At 39.1% G+C, this 22615-nt stretch overlaps 1 protein-coding gene across 1 annotated transcript in view; it reads right to left on the reverse strand.

The window, feature by feature from the left end:
* RYR2 (ryanodine receptor 2) overlaps window positions 1–22615 on the reverse strand; it is a 535211-nt gene that overhangs the window by 143756 nt on the left and 368840 nt on the right. Inside the window, exons 59-62 of the mRNA XM_068548931.1 lie at window positions 12816–12939; window positions 12142–12257; window positions 8434–8498; window positions 5908–6029 (exon numbers count right to left, since the gene is read on the reverse strand). Of these exons, the coding sequence (XP_068405032.1) occupies window positions 5908–6029; window positions 8434–8498; window positions 12142–12257; window positions 12816–12939 (427 nt within the window). The remainder of the gene's footprint in view (window positions 1–5907; window positions 6030–8433; window positions 8499–12141; window positions 12258–12815; window positions 12940–22615) is intronic.

A 22615-nucleotide genomic window follows, 5' to 3' on the forward strand; every position in this document is an offset into this window, starting at 1 on the left:
TTCCAAATAAGGGGGCCCAGCACTCAACATGATGGCATTGGTACGCACTAATGCTCGGATCACACCCCAGAGCCTGGGCAATACCCGTTCTTGTCCTGTCACGTCTGTCACCAGGCAGTCTGGTGGCTTTCTTGCTGGGCCCTGTTTTTAGGAACATCTTTCACTCAGTTCCATGCTACAATCCCTACTAAACATCCCTCAGGATTCAGCTCAGACAATGTTTACTCCAAGAAGCCTTTTCTAACACCGGGTGTTCCTTCACCACTCCCAACCCAAGCTCAAAGAAGTCCCCTCCCAGCCAGGGGCCATCTGCAAATATCTACCAGGACACTTAACCTCCCATATTACAACTGACACTATTTTCACTTCTATCCAACACTCTTCTGAACCCTCAGAGAGCACCGGTGGTCCACAGCCAGAACTTACCAAAGCTCTAACCTTGAAAATCCACTTGTACAGCACCCCCCACACTCAGCTTGATTTTCCCAATCATGATGACAGCTATGTCCTCACTGCCCCATCCTCTCTTGCAAAGCTTTCCCATCACCAGCAGTGTGCAGATGTACACTCGTGAGGACTGGGGAGACAGGCTCTATGCCATGGAATACAATGATGGCAACTGCTCGTGGCAGAATGGGAGAAAGGAGTCAGGATCACCTTTGTGATGTGGACCACTTTTATTACAGTAGGTTTTGGCCATCATCTCTCACTTCAGTAACAATGTGAAATAGCGTATTGGTGAAAATTAATTATATAGGGCATGGGGCAGCTTTTCCAAGAAAACATTCATCCGCAAGTGCTTAAGTGACTTCGAGGAGGTCTTGGGAAATCTCTTATCAGTGCTAAATTTTTTTCAAACAATGATCTATTCAAGTAGATGTTAGACATAAGATTAGACATTAGCCAACCCCCTCACCCCCCCCCCCCCCGCCCCAGAGCGGCATTATTTATCTTTAGGCTATAACTGAAAAGAACAAAGACAATAAAACAAAAGCAACTTTCTCCAGGTGCCCTCATTCACTGAGCTTTCTGTGTGTTAACAAGGATCTGTCTCCATGTAAAGAGAGTGATTACATCTTAGAACTGTACACATTTTGGATTCTTGGAATCTAGTCTATTTTAAGCGACATCTTTTACCTCTTACGCGCTGACACTTTCTAGTGTCCAGAGTGAAACATTCTCCAATGATGTTGAATTTATAATACTAGGATTACGTTTTTAACCTATGAATTTGAATTACGAATTTATAATACTAGAATTATGTTTTAATCTAGACCCGGGGTGTTTTGCGGTGATAGGAAACAGAATTGCTCTGTATCCTGAGCACATTTATGTTGGAGAATCTCTCCGAAAAAAATGACTTCTTATGGTATCAGCTGCTTCCTAACTCTAGGTGTTCCTAATTAGTAACAGATGTGCCACCAGAGAGAAATACAGATATATAGAAAGCTAGGTCCTGAGAAAAGACAAATCGTATCTCTCTCCCTTCCTGTGCCATCCTCTTTCAGGGTGTAGCTTCTGTGCAGACTCTAAGGTTTGATTATTATAAACTTTGGCCTATAGTTTTTCTAAAGACAATTTCCATAATCCCGTTATCCCCTTTCTCTATATCCCTTCATTATTAACATTCTTAAGAATTCATTCTGCAGTTTCCTCCCTGACTCATTGCCTTGTGAGGTTGCTTTCCACCTCATCGCTCTCCTGAAAACACTCTCTTGTTCTCAATACCCTCTAAGTAGCAAATCTAATAACCTCCTTTTCAGTCTCCATCCTGGAGAGCTCTCCACAGTACTTGGCATCATTAACTACTTAAATCTGCGAAACTCTGGTTCCTGTTTTACAGTATTACTTCCCACTTCCTCTCTAATTAATTGTTCTCTCTATTCTTCAAAGATCCACTTCTGAAAACCCGGGAAATGTAATAATTCTCCAAGTTTTGGTTCAGACCTTTCAGCTTCTCTCCGATTCTCCCTTAGTTTCATCTGCTTTCAGAGCTTCGAGCAGGAGATGGGTATAGATAATCCCCAAATATGTCATTTCTTGCCCTGATCTCTCCAACACCAAACACCTACCTCCCACTTTCTGCTGGAGATCTCCGGCTGAATGACCTGTTAGTACTTTATCCTTCCATACGTACCTCTTTAACCAAATTTAAACTCTTCTTCTCAAAACTAGTTCTTCTGAAGTTTCTTGTTTTCGCTAGTGAGACCACTATTGTTCCAACCACTCAGCATTGAAACTTCAGTCCCAGGTTGGCCTCCTCCTTTCTACTTGATAGGACTCATTACCAAGGCATGCTTATTTTCCCTCTTCCGTGTTTCTCAGATGCAGCCCCTCTCTGCATTTACATCTCCTGTGCACTCCCAGCACTTTATATATGGCTCATTTACACACATCACAACATAGTTCATGGTTAGCTCTATATGTAAGTGTCTCCTCAGCTATACTTCTAAGTCCATTAAAGTTGGGAACTGTGCTGGTGTATCTGTGTGTTTATCCTCAGACCTAGGACAGCACCTGGTACCCGCGGGGCATTCAGAATACTTGCTGAACAAACCCACGGGTAGCACCACCTACTGGAAGTAGCACTTCTGTTACAACAGCTTGCATCCCTGCCATAGCTCCTAACGCCTGTGATGGCTTCCCAGCCATGCTACTCTTATCAATCCTACTTATGCTCCCAGACTGTCCTCATTCTTCTATTTAAAAAGTGTCAATGGCTTCTTAGTGCTAATGAATTAAGTAAAAAGAAAAAAGATATTTTGACAGTTACTCTCAATTACAGTGTTCCATCATGAATCTACATAACCTATATTTCTCCTAAATGACCAGCTTCTATGCTGTATGTTGTTATCTAAAAAATATACCTTTTTCTTAATCTCTGACCTACATATTTTTTAAGATCAACTTTGAATGTCATGACTTCCATAAATCTCCAGCCCATCCATACCCATCTAAGGGGTTCTTACTTTACTTTGAATCCTATAGCACCACTCAGCTTTCTGCTATTGGAACAATATTCATTCCCATATACTTAGCCACTGCCATGTATACTCCTGGAGTGCAGATACCCCATCTAACTCATCTCTGTGGACAGGAGAATACTGACTTTAGACAGGAAACGCTCGATACCTAACTTCTAGTACCAGGAGGTATCTAAACAACTAATGAGAACAACCTGGTTTTAATTGTGGAGAAATTAATTTAGACCCACATAACTACTGCTACACCCAACTGTTAAACACAAATTGAAATGATCATGGCAATGCTCATCATGTGTATGCAGGTATGCTTGTTTATTCACAGTAGCAGGGCCGTTTTTTTTTTAAACCCGTTTTATTGTATTTTTTATGTATTTTCCTCATTGAAGTCATACTTAACTGTAGTAAGAAATCAGAGATTTACAAATTTCAGTGATTCCATTTCAACATGCCAAACAAATTATTTAATTTGTTTTTGTTAATGTGATAGTGATGTTGGTTGTTTTAAAACATATCTTTATGATTATTAAAGTAAGATGTTTTTCATTTTAAAAACTTGGAAAACACATAAAAATAGTAATATAAAATCTACAATGCACTACTTAAAGAAAACAACCATTAACATTAAATTTATCCCTTACCAGTACTTTACTATACATAAAAATTTAGGTTCTTTTAAAAAATCCGAATCAATACTATTTGAACAAATGTTTTATTTTTTAAATGATAATTTTCCTAAGTTATCATGTATTTGTATCCATCATCATTTTAATGACTGGACAACATGTACCATAATTTATTTATCATCACCTTATTCATTTTTCAACTCTGATTTTTTTCTCTCTGAGGATACATTCTACCTATGTTTGGCATTAAAGTACTGTGAAGAAATCAGTTACTTCTGTTATGTCTCTCATTCCTGTGTGTTGGAATTTTAATGGCATACATTCCCTTTTTCGGAAGTGCTATTGGGAGAAGTAAAACTTACCAACCCTCTTTCCAAGAAGTGAAGAAAAAAACTGAAGATGAAATCATTAAAAACTGGGGCAGTGTTATTAAAGGCCCCAAAACTACATCAACGGAGGCTAGCACAGAATCGTGATGTTCTTCTGATTTCTTCTATGAGGGATATAGTTGGTAAAGGAGAATTAGTTACTTCTGTAGTTAGTGAACAGTTCTTAGAGTAAAACTGAAAAATGAATGGCGAAAACAAGACACAATAAAAGGGGAAGGGAAAGAGCAGAACTTGCGTAATTTTTTTTCATTTTTTTCCCTATATTCTCCAACTGTATTTTGATTTATGTTAATGAGTGTGATTGAATTAACAACACCCTCTAGGAACAAAGTTTCTGTTACAAAAGGTTAACCGGCCAGGAAAGACTATGAGACTTTGCAGTAGCCTTGGTTCCATAGTGTTTAACGATAACTTGGTGTCCTGGTGTTTTCCAGCTACTGTGTGCACTCACCACCCACAGGGGAACACGGGGCCAGTGGTGTAGATGAGCGCACGTGTGAAATGAGGAGAGATGGGTCTCTCTCTCCCCTAGGGAAGGCGGAAAGGAGGCCATGCCGTAGTGGGGAAGGGGAGGGGGTTATTTGCATCTTGGAAAGTAGCTCTTCCTTCCCTTTCCTTCTGGTAACACAGTTGGTGGAAACAAAGTAAGTCACTGGAATGGATTCTCTGTTATTTTAACTATTATCCATTTTATCAACTTCACAGGAAGCTTATTACTTGAAGAAGTTTGGAAACATTTTTAATGCTGCTGCAATCCTACATCACATGATTGGCTACCTATCGGTTGGTAGACAACCAACTAGACAATAAATTTGAGTAAAGAGAGGAGCTTAAGATCCCACCCCCAGTGCTATGCACCGCAGGAATCTTACTTCCTCTTTACCCTCTGAGGACAGTCTATATTCAATGTCATCTCACCCTGTCCAACAGGCTGATACTGCACTGCCATTCAACATATCGTTAAAGTCAAGTCTATGCTATGAATCTAAAACTGCTCTAAAAAAAAGTCTTAAGAAAAAAAAAGAGGTTTGTTTCCCAGGCAAGCCGCTGATGACAGATCCATAGATACTGTGAAATGATAAATGCATATTCTTTTAAGATGTTAAACTTGTGATAATACTACTAAACAGCAATAGATAACTAAAAAGAGTCAAGACCAAGGAAAGCCTGTGTTCTACTTTATACAGGGTACTCATTTTTACAGAAATTTTTTTCAAATACAATCTAAAAGCTTGGTTTGGACTCCTGTGCAATGTAATACAGAAGAAGATTTTCTCAGTAATTGATTCTCATGTATACTAAGTTGTGGCAGAATTTTGAGGACTCAAACTTGAAATCCCCAGCAGGATCACAAATAAATCTCCGAAGAATACTTGGGTTTAAAGAGAAATAAGAAAGCATTGCTAGGATGCTGGCTTGACTGGTGTGAGCAGAGAACTTTAAAAAGTATGTATGTTTACTTCATTTTATCCCAAGATTGCTCATACCTTTTTAAAATTTAAAGTTATAATTTCTGAAAATGAGATTCTGCCCTCCTGAAAAATACAGGCTGCCAAAAACATTAGATTGAATAAATTTTAGGGAATCCAATGTTAAAAGGCATCATTTAACAAAAAATACTAATACACTGATGCATCTCCAGCCTCTACTTGTGGACTCTGTCTGTATTGGGTATTTTGTTCCTTCTACTCAGCATTACATTTAGCAGTAAAATATAAGAAAACTCAACACCTAGAACACATGTATTAACTTGCCCAAACCATCCTTCTCATAGTGTTTGATTCCAAGGGGCCAGGGGCCGGGGAACATGGGTGGGAACTCTTTGCATGATCCTACTTCAAGAACCTGAGATGCTCTTTCTCAAAAGGAAATACACTTAAACAATAGTCTTTATTTGTTATAGCTGTTTACCTAGTCACCATTTCTTTCTCTTTGTTTGATGCATGTCCTCCAGAACAGAGAGGTCTGCTTGCTGCAGATAAGAAGTATAAACGATGGTTTTTGAAATACTGATCAATTAAAGGAAGAACAACCTGAAAGAAAGGAAAAGAAAACAGATCTACACAGTGGACTCTTCCGGGGGATGAATGAGTGCTGAGTTTTTAGAGCAGCCAGAGTTCTGTCCACATGCAATAAGTCCCCAATATCCACAGCCATGCCAGTCAGCACCATTTCAAAGTATGCCTCTCATAAGTTTCACTCTACTGTCTCCAGTCCCTCTGTGTGTGTGTGTGTGTGTGTGTGTGTGTGCGTGTGTGTGTGTGTGTGCATGTGTGTAATCATAAAAAAACACATCAAATTTTCAGTGGTTTGAAATTAGTCTTAATATTTTCTCAAAATGAAACAGTCTTAATATTTTCACATCATATGGTTTCGTGCCTGAAAGGTTCAAAAACAATCAGTGATGACCTTCTACTGAGTCTCTACTACATCTGAGGATTGTAACTGATATGCTATCATTTCATGTATCCCAGTAACCACTCTGTATGGTAGGTGCCATCATCCCTGATTTCTAGGTATTAAATTGAGATGTAGAAAGTGAATGATTTACTCAAAGTCACATTGCCACTTACCTACCTGCACAAAGCTCTTACCTGGCCTCTGTCAAAGCCCACCTCCCAATTCTGCCCTCCAATCCTGCTGGCTGTTGGCCAATTCCTCCCCCTCCCCGGTCCACAGGCTTTGTACCTGCCATTCCCTCTGTCTGAAATGCTCTCCCCAGACCCCGTAACCTACTCATTTCACTCCTCCTGCAGGCCTCAGTGCAGTGGCACTTCATCAGATAAGCCTTCGCAGGCCTGTCAACTAGATAAACTCCCTGTATCCTCTGGTCTTTGAACATCATTTGCAATTTTATATTTTATATGTATGATTTTTGGGTTAGTTTCTCTCCCTAAGAGTCTATAAGGCACACAAGAGAAAGAAACATTTCTGGGTTTGTTTCCCATTAAAGCCCTCTCCTGGCCTCTATGACTACTGCTTGTTCTGTTTCATTTACCACTGACGCACCAGCGCTTAGGACCTTGTTGCAAGCCTGTAGCAAGCACTAGATAAATATTTGTTGAATAAATAAAAGAAAAAAGCAATAATAACTGGCATTACCAGTATTTAGACTCAAGCCTGTCTAAATACATTTTTCCCCCTACAAGGTAGGTATATTTTTTAATAATAGGAATACAAAAGCTTTTAGTGATCTTCCTAGGAAGTGGTGACACTGCCTGAACTTAGTGATTGACATATAATAGGTACTCAATAAATATGTGAATGAATGAATCACAGACTTTGTAGAAATTAAGCCACATTAGGCATGCATCTGCAAACAAAATCACTAGGGGCGCTGAGTGCACAGGCAATGAAATACAAGAATGTATTTTAAACGTTTGATTAGAGGCCATGAATACAGCACTTCTGATCACTGGTTCTCAAGGGCGATTACACCCCAGCAGAACAGATAACCAGCAATGTGCAGCCCAAGACAGACTTCAGAGGACTGATACAGATTTTGGGTGCAATACTGAGTGGAAAGAAAAGACAAGAGAAATCTCCCTTACAGTAAAGGGCACAATTCTGAAAACATGTAATAGAAACCAAATATTAATCAATCAAAATAACATGTCATTTTGTAAATGACCTATAACCACCAAATGCAAGTACTTTGAGAGGAAATGGACGGAAATCATTAGGTCTTCAGGTTAACGAAAACATATTGTAAATAGGAAAGCTTCCCAAGGGCATTCTGTCTTTGTGATAGTGAATCTCCAGGACATAATTCAATGCATGGCACAGACTAGGCTCAGAGTAAACACTGAGTACGTGAATGGACCCAATGTGGACACTCTGCAACTCTTCATCTCCTTCCCGTACTGGCTGGAATGTGCACACAGCAAATTCCTGATGAATTCGTATTAAACGGAATAAATAAGGTCATGGGATATACTCTAAATATGAACAACTGATCCTCTCTGAGCCTCAGTTTTCCTCTTCTGAGTAGGATTCAGGTCCCACAATGAGGATTCTATAGTATAGGTTCTTATAACACACCCACTGATAAATTAACTCATGCTTTTCCTCTTTAACAAAGAAATATTCATCTAAAAATTTTAAATCAGAACAATATTCAAATGTTAGGAAATAGATGTTTCTCCTTTATGTCATGTGATAAAGCCAAAAAAGAGAACTTTGAGTCAGACTTCACAGAGAACAAAGTCATTTGAGAAATACGGTACAGAGAGCACAGCGAGTTAAAGCATGACCAAAGGTGCTGGGAGCACATTTATCCCACATGATTCATGCAGTTATTTTCATGCCACAGAATATCTACTTAGAGTAGAATTCAGATTTGTAGACAAGTGCATTCCACAAAGAGGCAACGATCTAAAGAGTGTATTTGGTAAACAAACATATTGAAGGAAAAACAGGACGGATTGTATACTGTACTTTAGCAAAGAACTTGATTTCTTGTTCATAAGGGAAATGTTCTCCTTTGCTTCTGCTGCCACCATCTGTAGACATGAAGAGTTTTTAGGTACACGTTGCACTTCAAACATTGCAAGATATTCACCCCAAGTGCTAAGTTTAGAACACATTGCTAAATGCGTTACCCCACTAAACTGAATACACAAATATAAAGGCTAACTTCAGCCGTGTAATTTAAAAAAAGATTAAAAACATACCCAAATCAAAATAAAAAAGCTCTTGAGACAGCCCATACATGTGGTTACGAGCACAAACATACTGGTGTCGCTTTGAGATCTGATTGACATGTAGGGAGGAAACTGGAATAAAGTAAAAATCCCACAGTTTTAGCAGTAAAATCCCACATTCTCTTTCAGTAAGAAAGAAGCTCCCTGGGGTGAGAAAAGTGAGTGGAAAATAAGTAAACATAATTTGTTAGATTTTTAACACGGACCTCTAAATAAAGACAGTGACTTTTTGGTGTGACTACAAGTTACAGCCTTTAATATTAACATACCAATGGAAAAATTTCAGGAAGCCAGTGCCTGTAATGAGGGGGAGGACCACAGCTGTAATACTAGGTTGGGAAATTAACATTCTGCTAAAGAATAAAAAAGTTCACTGGTGTCAAAAGATAATTTCCATAAGCGAAGCAAAAAGCCCCGAATTTTCCCCATGGTGTAGAAAATGAGTTCAAGGTTAAGAACTGATTGACCGAATGCGTTCAGCTTAGAAGGTGGCCTTTCCTTCCTCCCTCATGCATACAAAGGAGGTTTCATGCATATAGAAGAGGTAGTAATAAACTATAATAACCACGATGCAATGCAGAACAGATTGGAGAGCTAAGAATTTCAGAACTGGATATAAGGTTTCAGTAAAATCTGTAAGCAGAGCTTCCATATTTTATAAGAATCAAACTGACTTTTGCTTGAAAAAGTTCTTTTGCACACAGAAATATAAACAATTTGAAATACGCTTTATTAAATCTTAAGCATAAATTCAGGATAATTTTTAGAGAACTTAGGTAATACTTTGTAAAATCAGACAGTGCTCTTCCCATGAATAAGTAAAAGAAAATAATGGCTTTTCAATACTTGCGAATTTCAATTTCTTTTAAATCACTTTTGTACTACATCTCTCTCAAGCATATTATGCAGAATGGCTGGATTCACCTAAGGGACCTTCTCATATAAATGTTATTAAGACAGAAGTTTGTACCTATCTAAATCTGCTAATATTTCAAAGAACTAAACAAGAAATATCTTTCCTTTCACTATATATTTTAACAAAAATGCCTCTGTAGAAAATGTGAAAAGATTTGGAGAGAATATGATCTGTGATGTAATACAAAAATTCAAAAAAGGCATAGGCATATTCTTACCATAGCCATGAGTCTATGTTTAAGAAAGAATATATTAGAGATGTGTTGCAAAGGCAATAAAGTGAAAGATAAAATAACAAGGTATTACAGAAATTTTGGTTTTTAGTAATAATGAAAATGAAAACAAATGATTGTATAGACAATCTCAACTGTGCTTCTCCTCTTGACAGAGTTCTTGTACATAATTTGCCTTGACAAAGCCACCTGAAAAAGGAACAGGTAACAGCAGCAATTGTAAAAAAAAAATCTAATTTTGTTGGGCTCTATATTAATCTAACCTTATTTCTCCCCAGAATTCTGTTCATAAGACCTTCTCTATCCTATAGAAAGAAAGAAATGTGTGAAGTGGGTGAATCTGCCCTGTAGTCAGCTTTAGTTAGCTTCTCACCACTCCTTATACACAAACGCTGTCCTAGGAGGTTTATTCAGAAACTTGAATATAATGTGAGTAAAGCAAAGCCTAAACACATTTTACCCTTCAAAGTTCTGTTTTTGCTACCCATACATAAGCAAAAACTTATTTTCTTATTCCCTTTCCAAATGATCACTCTTTATTCCCTCTTCTCCTCTCTCTTGTCAAAAAAAGAAGGCTGGATCCCAGAGCTGCTACTCATACAGATATTTTTAAATGTGGATTAGAAATGTCAACACTTAACTTTGTGCATAAAAGCTTCAAAAGTTCACCATGGGGGCTTCCCTGGTGGTGCAGTGGTTGAGAGTCTGCCTGCCAATGCGGGGGACACGGGTTCGAGCCCTGGTCTGGGAGGATCCCACATGCCGCGGAGCAACTGGGCCCGTGAGCCACAATTACTGAGCCTGCGCGTCTGGAGCCTGTGCTCCGCAACAGGAGAGGCCGCGATGGTGAGAGGCCCGCGCACCGCGATGAGGAGTGCCCCCACTCGCCGCAACTGGAGAAGGCCCTCGCACAGAAACAAAGACCCAACACAGCCAAAAATAAAATAAATTAATTAATAAAATAAAAAAAAATACTTCCTAAAAAAAAAAAAAAAAAAAAAAAAACTTCACCATGGCCTCATGCTTGTTCTTTGGTCAAATTTCATTCAGACTAATTTGGCTACTAGTCAAGATGACTATCATATTTTAAAAATATATTGTTGGATGAGTTACAAAGAGACTGCATATTATAGATTAGTTTGTATAATTGGCCTTCATGAAAAAGATGGTTAAGAGAGCAAAAAGATAGCATTTGTACTGTAGCTAAAGAGGCAGATGGAAAAAGAGGGAGGTTCTTTAAGAGAACGATGCTCAAGTAGAAAATCTCGAATCACATTTGGGATCCAGGGGCCAGGAACAAGAAAATACCAGAGCTCGAATTTCTATAAACTTTAATCTGATGCTGTACTGAAAACTAATATAAATCCTAAGAAAACAGCAGCAAAAAGAGCCCTTGGTTAGGAGGGGTTTGTTGCTGATGTATCATTAAGGGATCTAGGACTATGGGCCCCAAGGAAAGGGGCTGAAAACAGAAAGAATGAGGGTTAAAAAACCAAAACAAAACAGAAAGAGAACCTTAAAACTGGAAAAGAAAATAAGAAGATCACCACCAGCAGAGCACACTGCCTTTCAAAAAGGACCAAACTCTACTTCTTTATATCCTAATACCAACCAGTGGCTGGAAGGGGATCTGACACAAAGGTGAGTAATTGACAATGTGAATTTTAATTCAACAATGCTGAGGACAAACACAAAATAAGAGAAGTGAGAGGAGGCTGTCTTGATGATCTGTTCTGAATCTTAGATTTAAAATAAGGAGTTCTTTTTGTACTTAAATGGCACTGAGCCAGATGGGGAAGAGGTCTTTCCTTTTACTCTAAGAGAATAATCAAGTATTCTGTATTGCAGATACTCTAATATAAATGTGTAACCCTGCAAAGGCTAAACTCAAGGCCTTTACATTGTCTAGAAATTTGGAGAATCCATAGGGTTTTAGTTTGGTTTTTTTTAAGAGCAGAGAAATGAATTTCATAAGGAAAGATTTAAGTGTACCTTAAAATCTGATGTCCATCCAAGGTATCTTTCAAAATGAAAAATCAATGCCAATAAACATTTTAAGGAGAAAAGTATTACATGTTAGATTTTTTTAAGTTCTCAAAATTTACCCATCCTTAAAAATGAGTTTCCCTATTGACTTTTAGACTCAAATTAGTATTACGATGGATAGAAAGTGTTTATACCATCCGGGAGCAGACCACAAGCATCCCAGTGGTCTATGCTGTTCTATCTCCTGATGTTGTAAATGTTAAGAATAACAAAAACTGGGCCGTTAGTAATAGGACTATGGTACCTACCAAACTCCAGGATATACTGGTGGGCTTCGTCCACATAGCGAATGAGTTGCTGAAGGAAACTATAGGCAAATCGTTTCTCAATAGAAGGTGTGTCCAATTCCAGGTCCTTGAATCCTCTAGAACAGCAAAAAGGAAAGATGGAAACCAACATCTACAAAGACTGTTAGAAGGTAAGGTAAAAACGAAATATATTTTGTTAAATACCTATACATAGAGAAGTATATTTAACATTTTACATATAGCAATATACAGATGTGTATATACACACACACACAGATACAGATAAATTTGCAAGGTTAGCTAATATTCTTGTAGCTAAAAACAAAAAAAGATTTAATTTATAAAAAATACTTTGCACCTGATATAAAACTGTACTAAATAACTATTACTATGTAATAAAATGTTGCGTTTAGAAAAATAGAGTGTCATTTTTGCCTAGGGATTTTGCCTAAATGATGGATGGGGACTTAACATAAGAAGTGTAAGGAACTCAATCATGTGGCACAACAGCTAAGGGCATTAATGTTTCTGACACGTATATTTTGAACATACTAAACAGTAGCTCTAAGATTTAAAGAGATCACTGAGTTCATTTTCAGCCTTAAATCTGATAGGGATATTTAAATATTCAGTCTTACAACGAGAATGTGTAACTGGAGAAGGTGTGCTTTTACCTGGATACAGCATAGCCATTGATCTGCAGGAACTTGAGGATGTCCTGTGCTTTTTCCCTATCCTTGGCTTTCTCTTTGGCCGTCAGTGTATCATAGGGTACCAGCAGGGGATGGTTTCCACCTCCTAAGAGGACGTCAAGACAAGAACACAGCATAGTAATTAGAAAATAATGTGAAATGAGATATGGTTGCATGTATAATAGGACTGTACTACAGAACTTCTGGTGTCCTCCACTTATACACAGGATATATAGGACTCATATAAGACTCTTCCCTCTCTAGTGCCTTTAATGCTCCAATTAATTTAGGAAACCTGTTCAAGAAAGACTGTGCATATGCCTTCTAAGAGGCAATTAAAACATGAACATACAGGCATTTGTAATTTCAAATGCCAATGACATCTGCAATCACACAAGAAAGGAAAAGAAGCTGTGTTCTCTCCTCTCCACTGGAACTCCAAATGCAGAGTGTATTTATGCACCAAAACATGCACAGCTGGATCCAGTAAAATTACGAGGCATGTTTCAAGCAATATGCTTCATTTGCCACCGCACAGAGAGAAGAGAAAAAAATGTCTTAAATATGGAATTTTTACTGTGCCTCCCAGATCAGAGAGTACTTTATGGTCACATCTTTCTAAATATACAAAACCATACTTAGACTGCAGGTACAAGTTGATTGCTCTTAAATATCTAATAAAAGTAACATATGTACTTGGTTAAGAATTTTGGCAAAAACCTAGGTTTCTGGTATACCTCTTCTGGTAAGAAATACTAAAAGCATTCTTTTAGATTTGAAAGTTCTGGGAAGCATTTAAACTTTAAAAAACTGATAAAAAGAAAACAATTTATAAAATTATAAATTTTATAAAAATTTTTGTAAAAATTATAAAAATTTCAAAAAATGCACTGGTAATTCCAGATATTAAGATCTGATACAGGGAATGCTATTAAAGCAGCAGCAAAATGAATAGCACAGTATGTCCCAAATTTAAAGTTTACGAAACACATATAGGAATATATTTTATGCGGGATGCTGAAATTCCTTGAAATACAACTGCTAAGGGAACACCAGAAAAAAATAACTATTTTGTTTGAATTATGATGACAACATAGAGACTATTAAATCCCTGTCCAATGGGGTTAAGCCAGGAGCTCCCCAAACAATCATAAATGTTGAATCGGTCCCACACAAGAAATAAGCAGACAAAAAGACAAAGGAGAAAATGCCATGCTTTCCTAGAGCTTGCTTTGACTGAGCGCCATCTACAGAAATGCAATCACGCACTGAACCTTCTGACCATTAGGTGACACTATACACCACAAATGCAAAGGGAGAGTCAGGAACTACCACGTTAACACGAAGCATATTAAGAAGCCATCAGTAATTTTACGGTATGATACAATTATTAATGTAATATAATACACTTGTCAGTAGAATACAATTCTCATGTGATACTAAGAAACATTTTGTGGCCAGCAAGAAGGATACAGAATCAACTACTAAGCCCACTGAGAACAAATTTGACTTCTATCATAATCCCAGATAGAATTTAACAGCATATTTTATGCAAAAATTTATAAAGCAACCATTTAATTTAATCATGCTGCGATCATAACCTATTTAGAAATTCCACTATTGCATGTAGTCTTTTATTCCTAGAGAAATTGGCAACTTAATTTGTAATCCACAATGATCTGTGGGGGGAGGTCAGACACGAATAGGTTACTTTGGGAAGGGTGAGGGGCAAGGGCGGTGGGGAAGAGGAAAAGAGGGAAAGAGGGAAAGAGAGAAAGAGAGAGAGAGAATGAATAAAGCCTAAACTTTAAAAATCCTCAGAACACAAAGTACGCTCGGACTCTTAAAATCCTTCAGAACTAGATAGGGTGGGTTCTTTGAAGTCAGCCAACAGACTGGAAATTATGTCCTTTGCTGTGCCACTTAGCTAATGGCAGTGTGACTACCTTGATCTTGCCTACTTATAACATGAGTATAGATATTATGTGGAAGGGAGGTAAAGAAACTAGTTAAACCCGAGAGGTGAATAAATACGCAGGAATTCCTAGGACTCTGCCTCAAACATACTGTCTGCCTTGTGTACTCATTCATGCTAAAGGGTCAAAATTGTTTGATAACAGCACTGTCCTTGGCTTAGTGGCAGATCATTGCAGCCCAAAATATGTGGTAGTGGGGACAGAAGGATAAAAAGAAATGCTAGTTCTTTACATTTTTCACTAATTGGGGAGCATGGATAATATTTCTTGGACTCTCACTCCTTTTTTCTATTCATGACATACTCCTTAAACTGCCTGATTTCCCCCAAACTCTGCTAGCTTCTTAAAGCAGATTGGGAGGGCACTGAGGAACAGACAACCTGGGTGAGCAAAAGAGGAAATTTTCTCCCGGTTTTTCTAAAGCAGATTCAACTTCTGCACATAGATGTACGGATGATAAAAGAGCCCTGAGCCCTGGATGGGCTGAAACAAAAGTGGGCAGGTTTGGCACTGACTCTCTTAGCTGTCCAAGTGTCTAAATGACTAAATGGCTATTTCAAGTCATTTCCTTATTCCTGACTTCCTGGCTTCTCTCTTCTCTCCTGCTGTTTCTCCGTCTCTTTCCTATTGTTTTTCAATGTCTCTCTCTCTCAAACACATACACACACACACACACACACACACACACACACACACACACACACACCATAGGTACCAAGACATGCAGTAGGTGACAGGCCTCTCCCACGCTCCCACCCAGATCTTCTTGGAAGCAGAAGCAGAGTTGTCAGGACACAAGTTGGCTGTCAAAGTCTCCAGGAGAGGGAACACATTGGAGAAAAGACACCTGTAGTTTCTGTCCTAAAACTGTCCACAGTCTCAAGCCTCTCTGGTTCCAAGAATCATTTCTCCTTCCTTTAGCCCCAGTAACTTAAAAGCCAAGATCCAGCGCTATATATTTCAATACCTTTCCTATTGGCCTGCTGTTTTAGTGCCAAAAAACCCACTTTCTCCTTTGAAAGGGTAGCCTTCATGGGGTAAGAATACTAATTTCATCACCTCCCCTTTTAGCCTTTGCTGCAACTATGCTTGTCTCTACCCTACACAGTATGAATTTGGACCAATACAAGCTGGATGCAGAGGTACAGATGGCTCATTTATGAGTCGTGTGCTTCAAAGAAAACACTGACTGTAGGACACCTACTGGCTGGGCCAGAAATTAAAGGATGATGATTTTCTAGCATACTTATTAGAAGTGAGTACTAAGATAGCTGCTTATTACTTTTAGTTGTAACCAAACCATAGTGATTGAAACATACTTAGAAAACAAAACTGAATTTTTTTCATGTAATCTGCTCATGGAACAAATAGTAATTTTGTTATCTAGTTATGTGGACAACGCTCCTTCAAGAACCTCACTAAGTGAAAATTCTATGACTCTGTAACTCAGTTATCCATCCATCCTTCCATCCATCCGTCAGCCAATCAAACAACTGATCATTCATTTTACAAACACGTATGGAATGTTTCTACAAAAACAGATCTAGCCCTGAGCCAAATTCTTGAATAGGCAATTTTGGTATATGGAATCCTTTTTGTTCGTATCAATGCCCAATTCTAATTCGTTTTACTCGGTTTCCTACTGCTTGGTGCCTGGTACCACCCTCCAATATCACAGCTATTCCTTTCATTATGAAATATCTTCACCTCTCAAAATGATCTCCTTCTCTATTCTTACCTGTATCAATAAATAAGAAATAGAGAGTTTCCTGGTGTCCAGAGCTGTACAATAAGGATGACAAAAGTAATCAAAATTGTGGCCCTGAACCTGAACTATATTCTCACTGGGGGAAAGAGACCCACATAGGAAGTAATTAAAGAAAACACACACACACACACACACACACATTATAAACAATATGTGTATAATCTAAAGCTAATGCTGCTGATTTATTCAGCTAATGCTGAATAAATGACAATGAAAGAGATCATCAGATGCATTAAACTGAAGAAAATATTTATGCAAATAGCATATATTTATATTAAGAAATATAATTTTCTCAATAAACTAAGGAAAGATTTGAGAAATGACTAAGAGAATACTAGGTTGTTTTAGTATTTAACAAAAACAGCAGGAAAGAGCAAGCAAAAGAATGTAAGAGGGGTGGAGTCAAGATGGCATATGAGGAGGATGCGGAATTCGCGTCTCTGCACAGCTAGGGCACCTATCAGGCACCGGTGGGGGACCACGGACACCTGAGGGGACGGAAGGAACCCCCAGCGACCGGGTAGGACACGGGGCGTGGGGGGAGTGAAGGAGGAGAAGTGGCGGCGGGACGGGACTGGCGCCCCTGAGGGGAAGGGATCCCAGGCCCGAAGGGGGAAATTGGGGAACCACTGGGAGGACAGAGGATCAAAAGGGAGCGTGGCCAGGTTTCCCCTGCCCACTTGGGCCCCGGGGAGCCTGCTGAGATCCTGGGCCTGATCCTCTGCCCAGTGAGGCCCCCTCCAGCCGTGCAGGTCCTGAGGGAGAGGGAGGGGGGGAAGGGGGAGCAAAAGTAAAGGCTGGACCTCTGGGACTGGCACCCCTGAGGCGCGGCTGAGGGAGGGAAGGAGTTCCTACACGAAGCGGGACCCACCCACGGTTAGGGGTCCAGTGGCTACGGGGGAGGCCCTGGGGGAGATGGTGGGGGAGGGGCACGAAGGAACGGAGGGGAATGCAGCCAGCGCTTTCCCTGTCCACTTAGGCACCAGGGAACGTGTTGGGCTCCTGGTCCTAATCCTCTGCCCTCGAAGCCTCCCTCCTGCTGCTCAGAGCCCAAGCCCCGCCCCTACACCCCCACCCGGAGCCCCACCTCTACACTCGGAGACCCCCTCTGAGACCCCCTCCAACGTGCTGGGCCTAAACCCCACCCACACGCCCTCACTCAGGGCCCTGCCTCCAAACCCCGGAACTCCACACTCCGGAAGCCGACCTTTCCACGTGCTGCCTCTCCCCTTCTGCGCAGGTCCTAAGCAGAGGCCCTGCTCCACCCAAAACCCCGCCCCTGCCTAAGTTCCATCCACCACCTAAACCCCGTCCCTATAACCAAGGCTTTTTTGTTTTTTTCCTCTTTCAGACTGGGGTTCTGCTTTACTTGGTTGATTCACAGTTGTTGATTCTTTTATATTTTTATTTTTCCTAATAAATCTTTTATTTTTCTAATTTTATTTTATTCTTTATACTTTGTTAGTGATCTCTCCTTTTGGTGTGTTGCCACCCCCCCCCAGCTGTTTTTTTTCTGTTGTGGTTTTATTTTACCTTGCTGCAGTTGTTTCAATTATAGTTTTATTTTTCCTAATATACTTTTTATCTTCCTAATTTTATTTTGTTTTTTATTCTTTCATATTGTACTGCTCCTTTTTTTCTTTCTTTCTTCCTTTTCTGTTTTTTTTTTTTTTTTTTTTTTTTTACCGCACCACAAAGCTTGCGGGATCTTGGTTCCCAGGCCAGAGGTCGGGCCCAAGCTCCAGTGGTGGGAGCTCTGAGTCCAAACCACTGGACTAACAGAGAACCTCAGACCCCAGGGAATATCAATCAGAGTGAGGCCTCCTGGAGGTCCTCATCTCAGCACCAAGACCCGGCTCCATCTAACTGCCTGCAATCTCCAGTGCTGGATGTCTCAGGCCAAACAACCAGTAAGACAGGAATACAGCACCACCCATCAAAAATAAATAAATAAATAAAGGAAACGAAAAGAAAAAAATGTTACAGACAAAGGAGCAAGGTAAAAACCTACAAGACCAAATAAATGATGACAAAATAGGCAACCTACCTGAAAAAGAATTCAGAGTAATGATAGTAAAGATGATCCAAAAACTCGGAAATAGAATGGAGAAAATACAAGAAACATTTAACAAGGATCTAGAAGAACTAAAGAGCAAACAAACAGTGATGAACAACACAATTACTGAAATTAAAAATACTCTAGAAGGAATCAATAACAGAATAACCGAGGCAGAACGGATAAGTGAGCTGGAAGATAAAATGGTGGAAATAACTGCCAGGGAGCAGAATAAAGAAAAAGAATGAAAAGAATTGAAGACAGTCTCAGAGACTTCTGGGACAACATTAAACACACCAACATATGATTTATAGGGGTCCCAGAAGAAGAAGAGAAAAAGAAATGGTCTGAGAAAATATTTGAAGAGATTATAGTCAAAAACTTCCCTAACATGGGAAAGGAAATAGTCAATCAAGTCCAGGAAGCACAGAGAGTCCCATACAGGATAAACCCAAAAAGAAACATGCCGAGACACATATTAATCAAACTATCAAAAATGAAATACGAAGAAAAAATATTAAAAGCAGCAAGGGAAAAGCAACAAATAACATACAAAGGAATCCCCATAAGGTTAACGGCTGATCTTTCAGCAGCAACTCTGCAAGCCAAAAGGGAGTGGCAGGACATATTTAAAGTGAGGAAAGGGAAAAACCTACAACCAAGATTACTCTACCCAGCAAGGATCTCATTCAGACTCGACAGAGAAATTAAAACCTTTACAGATAAGCAAAAGTTAAGAGAATTCAGCACCACCAAACCAGCTTTACAACAAATGCTAAAGGAACTTCTCTAGGCAGGAAACACAAGAGAAGGAAAAGACCTACAATAACAAACCCAAAACAATTAAGAATATGGTAATAGGAACATACGTATCAATAATTACCTTAAATGTAAATGGATAAATGCTCCAACCAAAAGACATAGACCGGCTGAATGGATAAAAAAACAAGACCTGTACATATGCTGTCTAAAAGAGACCCATTTCAGACCTAGGGACACATACAGACTGAAAGGGAGGGAATGGAAAAAGATATTCCATGCAAATGGAAATCAGAAGAAAGCTGGAGTAGCAATTCTCATATCAGACAAAATAGACTTTAAAATAAAGACTATTACAAGAGACAAAAAAGGACACTACATAATGATCAAGGGATCAATACAAGAAAAAGATATAACAATTGTAAATATTTATGCACCCAACATAGGAGCACCTCAATACATAAGGCAAATGCTAACAGCCATAAAAGGGGAAATTGACAGTAACCCAATCATAGTAGGGGACTTTAACACCCCACTTTCACCAATGGACAGATCATCCAAAATGAAAATAAATAAGGAAACACAAGCTTTAAATGACATTAAACAAGATGGACTTAACTGATATTTATAGGACATTCCATCCAAAAACAACAGAATACACTTTCTTCTCAAGGGCTCATGGAACATTCTATGGGATAGGTAACATCTTGGGTCGCAAATCAAGCCTTGGTAAATTTAAGAAAATTGAAATTGTATCAAGTATCCTTTCTGAACACAACGCTATGAGACTAGATATCAATTACAGGAAAAAAACTGTAAAAATACAAACACCTGGAGGCTAAACAATATACTACTAAATAACCAAGAGATCACTGAAGAAATCAAAGAGGAAATCAAAAAATACCTAGAAACAAATGACAATGAAAACAAGATGACCCAAAACCTATGGGATGCAGCAAAAGCAGCTCTAAGAGGGAAGTTTATAGCAATACAATCCTACCTCAAGATACAAGAAAAGTCTCAACTAAACAACCTAACCTTACACCTAAAGCAATTAGAGAAAGAAGAACAAAAACCCCCACAGTTAGCAGAAGGAAAGAAGTCATAAAGATCAGATCAGAAATAAATGAAAAAGAAATGAAGGAAACAATAGCAAAGATCAATAAAACTGAAAGCTGGTTCTATGAGAAGATAAACAAAATTGATAAACCATTAGTCAGACCCACCAAGAAAATAAGGGAGAAGACTCAAATCAAAAGAATTAGAAATGGGGCTTCCCTGGTGGTGCAGTGGTTGAGAGTCTGCCTGCCAATGCAGGGGACATGGGTTCGAGCCCTGCTCTGGGAGGATCCCACATGCCGCAGAGCAACTAGGTTCGTGAGCCACAACTACTGAGCCTGCACGTCTGGAGCCTGTGCCCCGCAACAAGAGAGGCTGCGATAGTGAAAGGACCGCGCACTGCGATGAAGAGTGGCCTCCGCACCGCGATGAAGAGTGGCCCTCGCTTGCCGCAACTAGAGAAAGCCCTCGCACGAAACGAAGACCCAGCACAGGCAAAAATACATTAAAAAAAAAAAAAAAAGAATTAGAAATGAAAAAGGAGAAGTTACAACAGACACCACAGAAATACAAGGCAACCTAAGAGACTACTACAAGCAACTCTATGCCAGAAAAATGGACAACCTGGAAGAAACGGACAAATTCTTAGAAAAGTACAACCTTCTGAGACTGAACCAGGAAGAAGTAGAACATATAAACAGACCAATCACAAGCACTGAAATTGAAACTGTGATTAAAAATCTTCCAACAAACAAAAGTCCAGGGCAAGATGGCTTCACAGGCGAATTCTAACAAACATTTAGAGAAGAGCTAACACCTATCCTTCTCAAACTCTTGTAAAATATGGCAGAGGGAGGAACACTCCCAAACTCATTCTACGAGGCCACCATCACCCTGATACCAAAACCAGACAAACATGTCACAAAATAAGAAAACTACAGGCCAATATCTCTGATGAACATAGATGCAAAAATCCTCAACAAAATACTAGCAAACAGAATCCAACAGCACATTAAAAGGATCATACACCATGATCCAGTGGGGTTTATCCCAGGAATGCAAGGATTCTTCAATATACACAAATCAATCAATGTGATACACTGTATTAACAAACTGAAGGATAAAAACCATATAATAATCTCAACAGATGCACACAAAGCTTTTGACAAAATTCAACACCCATTTATGATAAAAACTCTCCAGGAAGTAGGAACAGAGGGAACCTACCTCAACATAATAAAGGCCATATATGACAAACCCACAGCCAACATCATTCTCAATGGTGAAAAACTGAAACCATTTCCTCCAAGATCAGAACAAGAAAAGGTTGCCCACTCTCACCACTCTCATTCAACGTAGTTTTGGAAGTTTTAGCCACAGCAATCAGGGAAGAAAAAGAAATAAAAGGAGTCCAAATCGGAAAAGAAGTAGTAAAACTGTCACTGTTTGCAGATGACATGGTACTATACATAGAGACTTCTAAAGATGCTACCAGAAAGCTACTAGAGCTAATCAATGAATTTGTAGAGTAGCAGGATACAAAATTAATGCACAGAAATCTCTTGCATTCCTATACACTAATGATGAAAAATTTGAAAGAGAAATTAAGGGAACACTCCCATTTACCACTGCAACAAAAAGAATAAAATACCTAGGAATAATCCTACCTTAAGAGACAAAAGACCTGTATGCAGAAAACTATAAGACACTGATGAAAGAAATTAAAGACTGTACAAACAGATGGAGAGATATACTATGTTCCTGGACTGGAAGAATCAACATTGTGAAAATGACTATACTACCCAAAGCAATCTACAGATTCAATACAATCCCTATCAAACTACCAATGGCATTTTTCACAGAACTAGAAAAAAAATTTCACAATTTGTATGGAAACACAAAAGACCCCGAACAGCCAAAGCAGTCTTGAGAAAGAAAAACGGAGCTGGAGGAATCAGGCTCCCTGACTTCAGACTATACTACAAAGCTACAGTCATCAAGACAGTATGGTACTGGCACAAAAACAGAAATATAGATCAATGGAACAGGACAGAAAGCCCAGAGATAAACCCATGCACATACGGTCACCTTATCTTTGATAAAGGAGGCAAGAGCATACAATGGAGAAAAGACCGCCTCTTCAATAAGTGGTGCTGGGAAAACT

This window comes from Eschrichtius robustus, chromosome 7 (assembly GCF_028021215.1).
Source record: "Eschrichtius robustus isolate mEscRob2 chromosome 7, mEscRob2.pri, whole genome shotgun sequence".
Classification (NCBI taxonomy): domain Eukaryota; kingdom Metazoa; phylum Chordata; class Mammalia; order Artiodactyla; family Eschrichtiidae; genus Eschrichtius; species Eschrichtius robustus.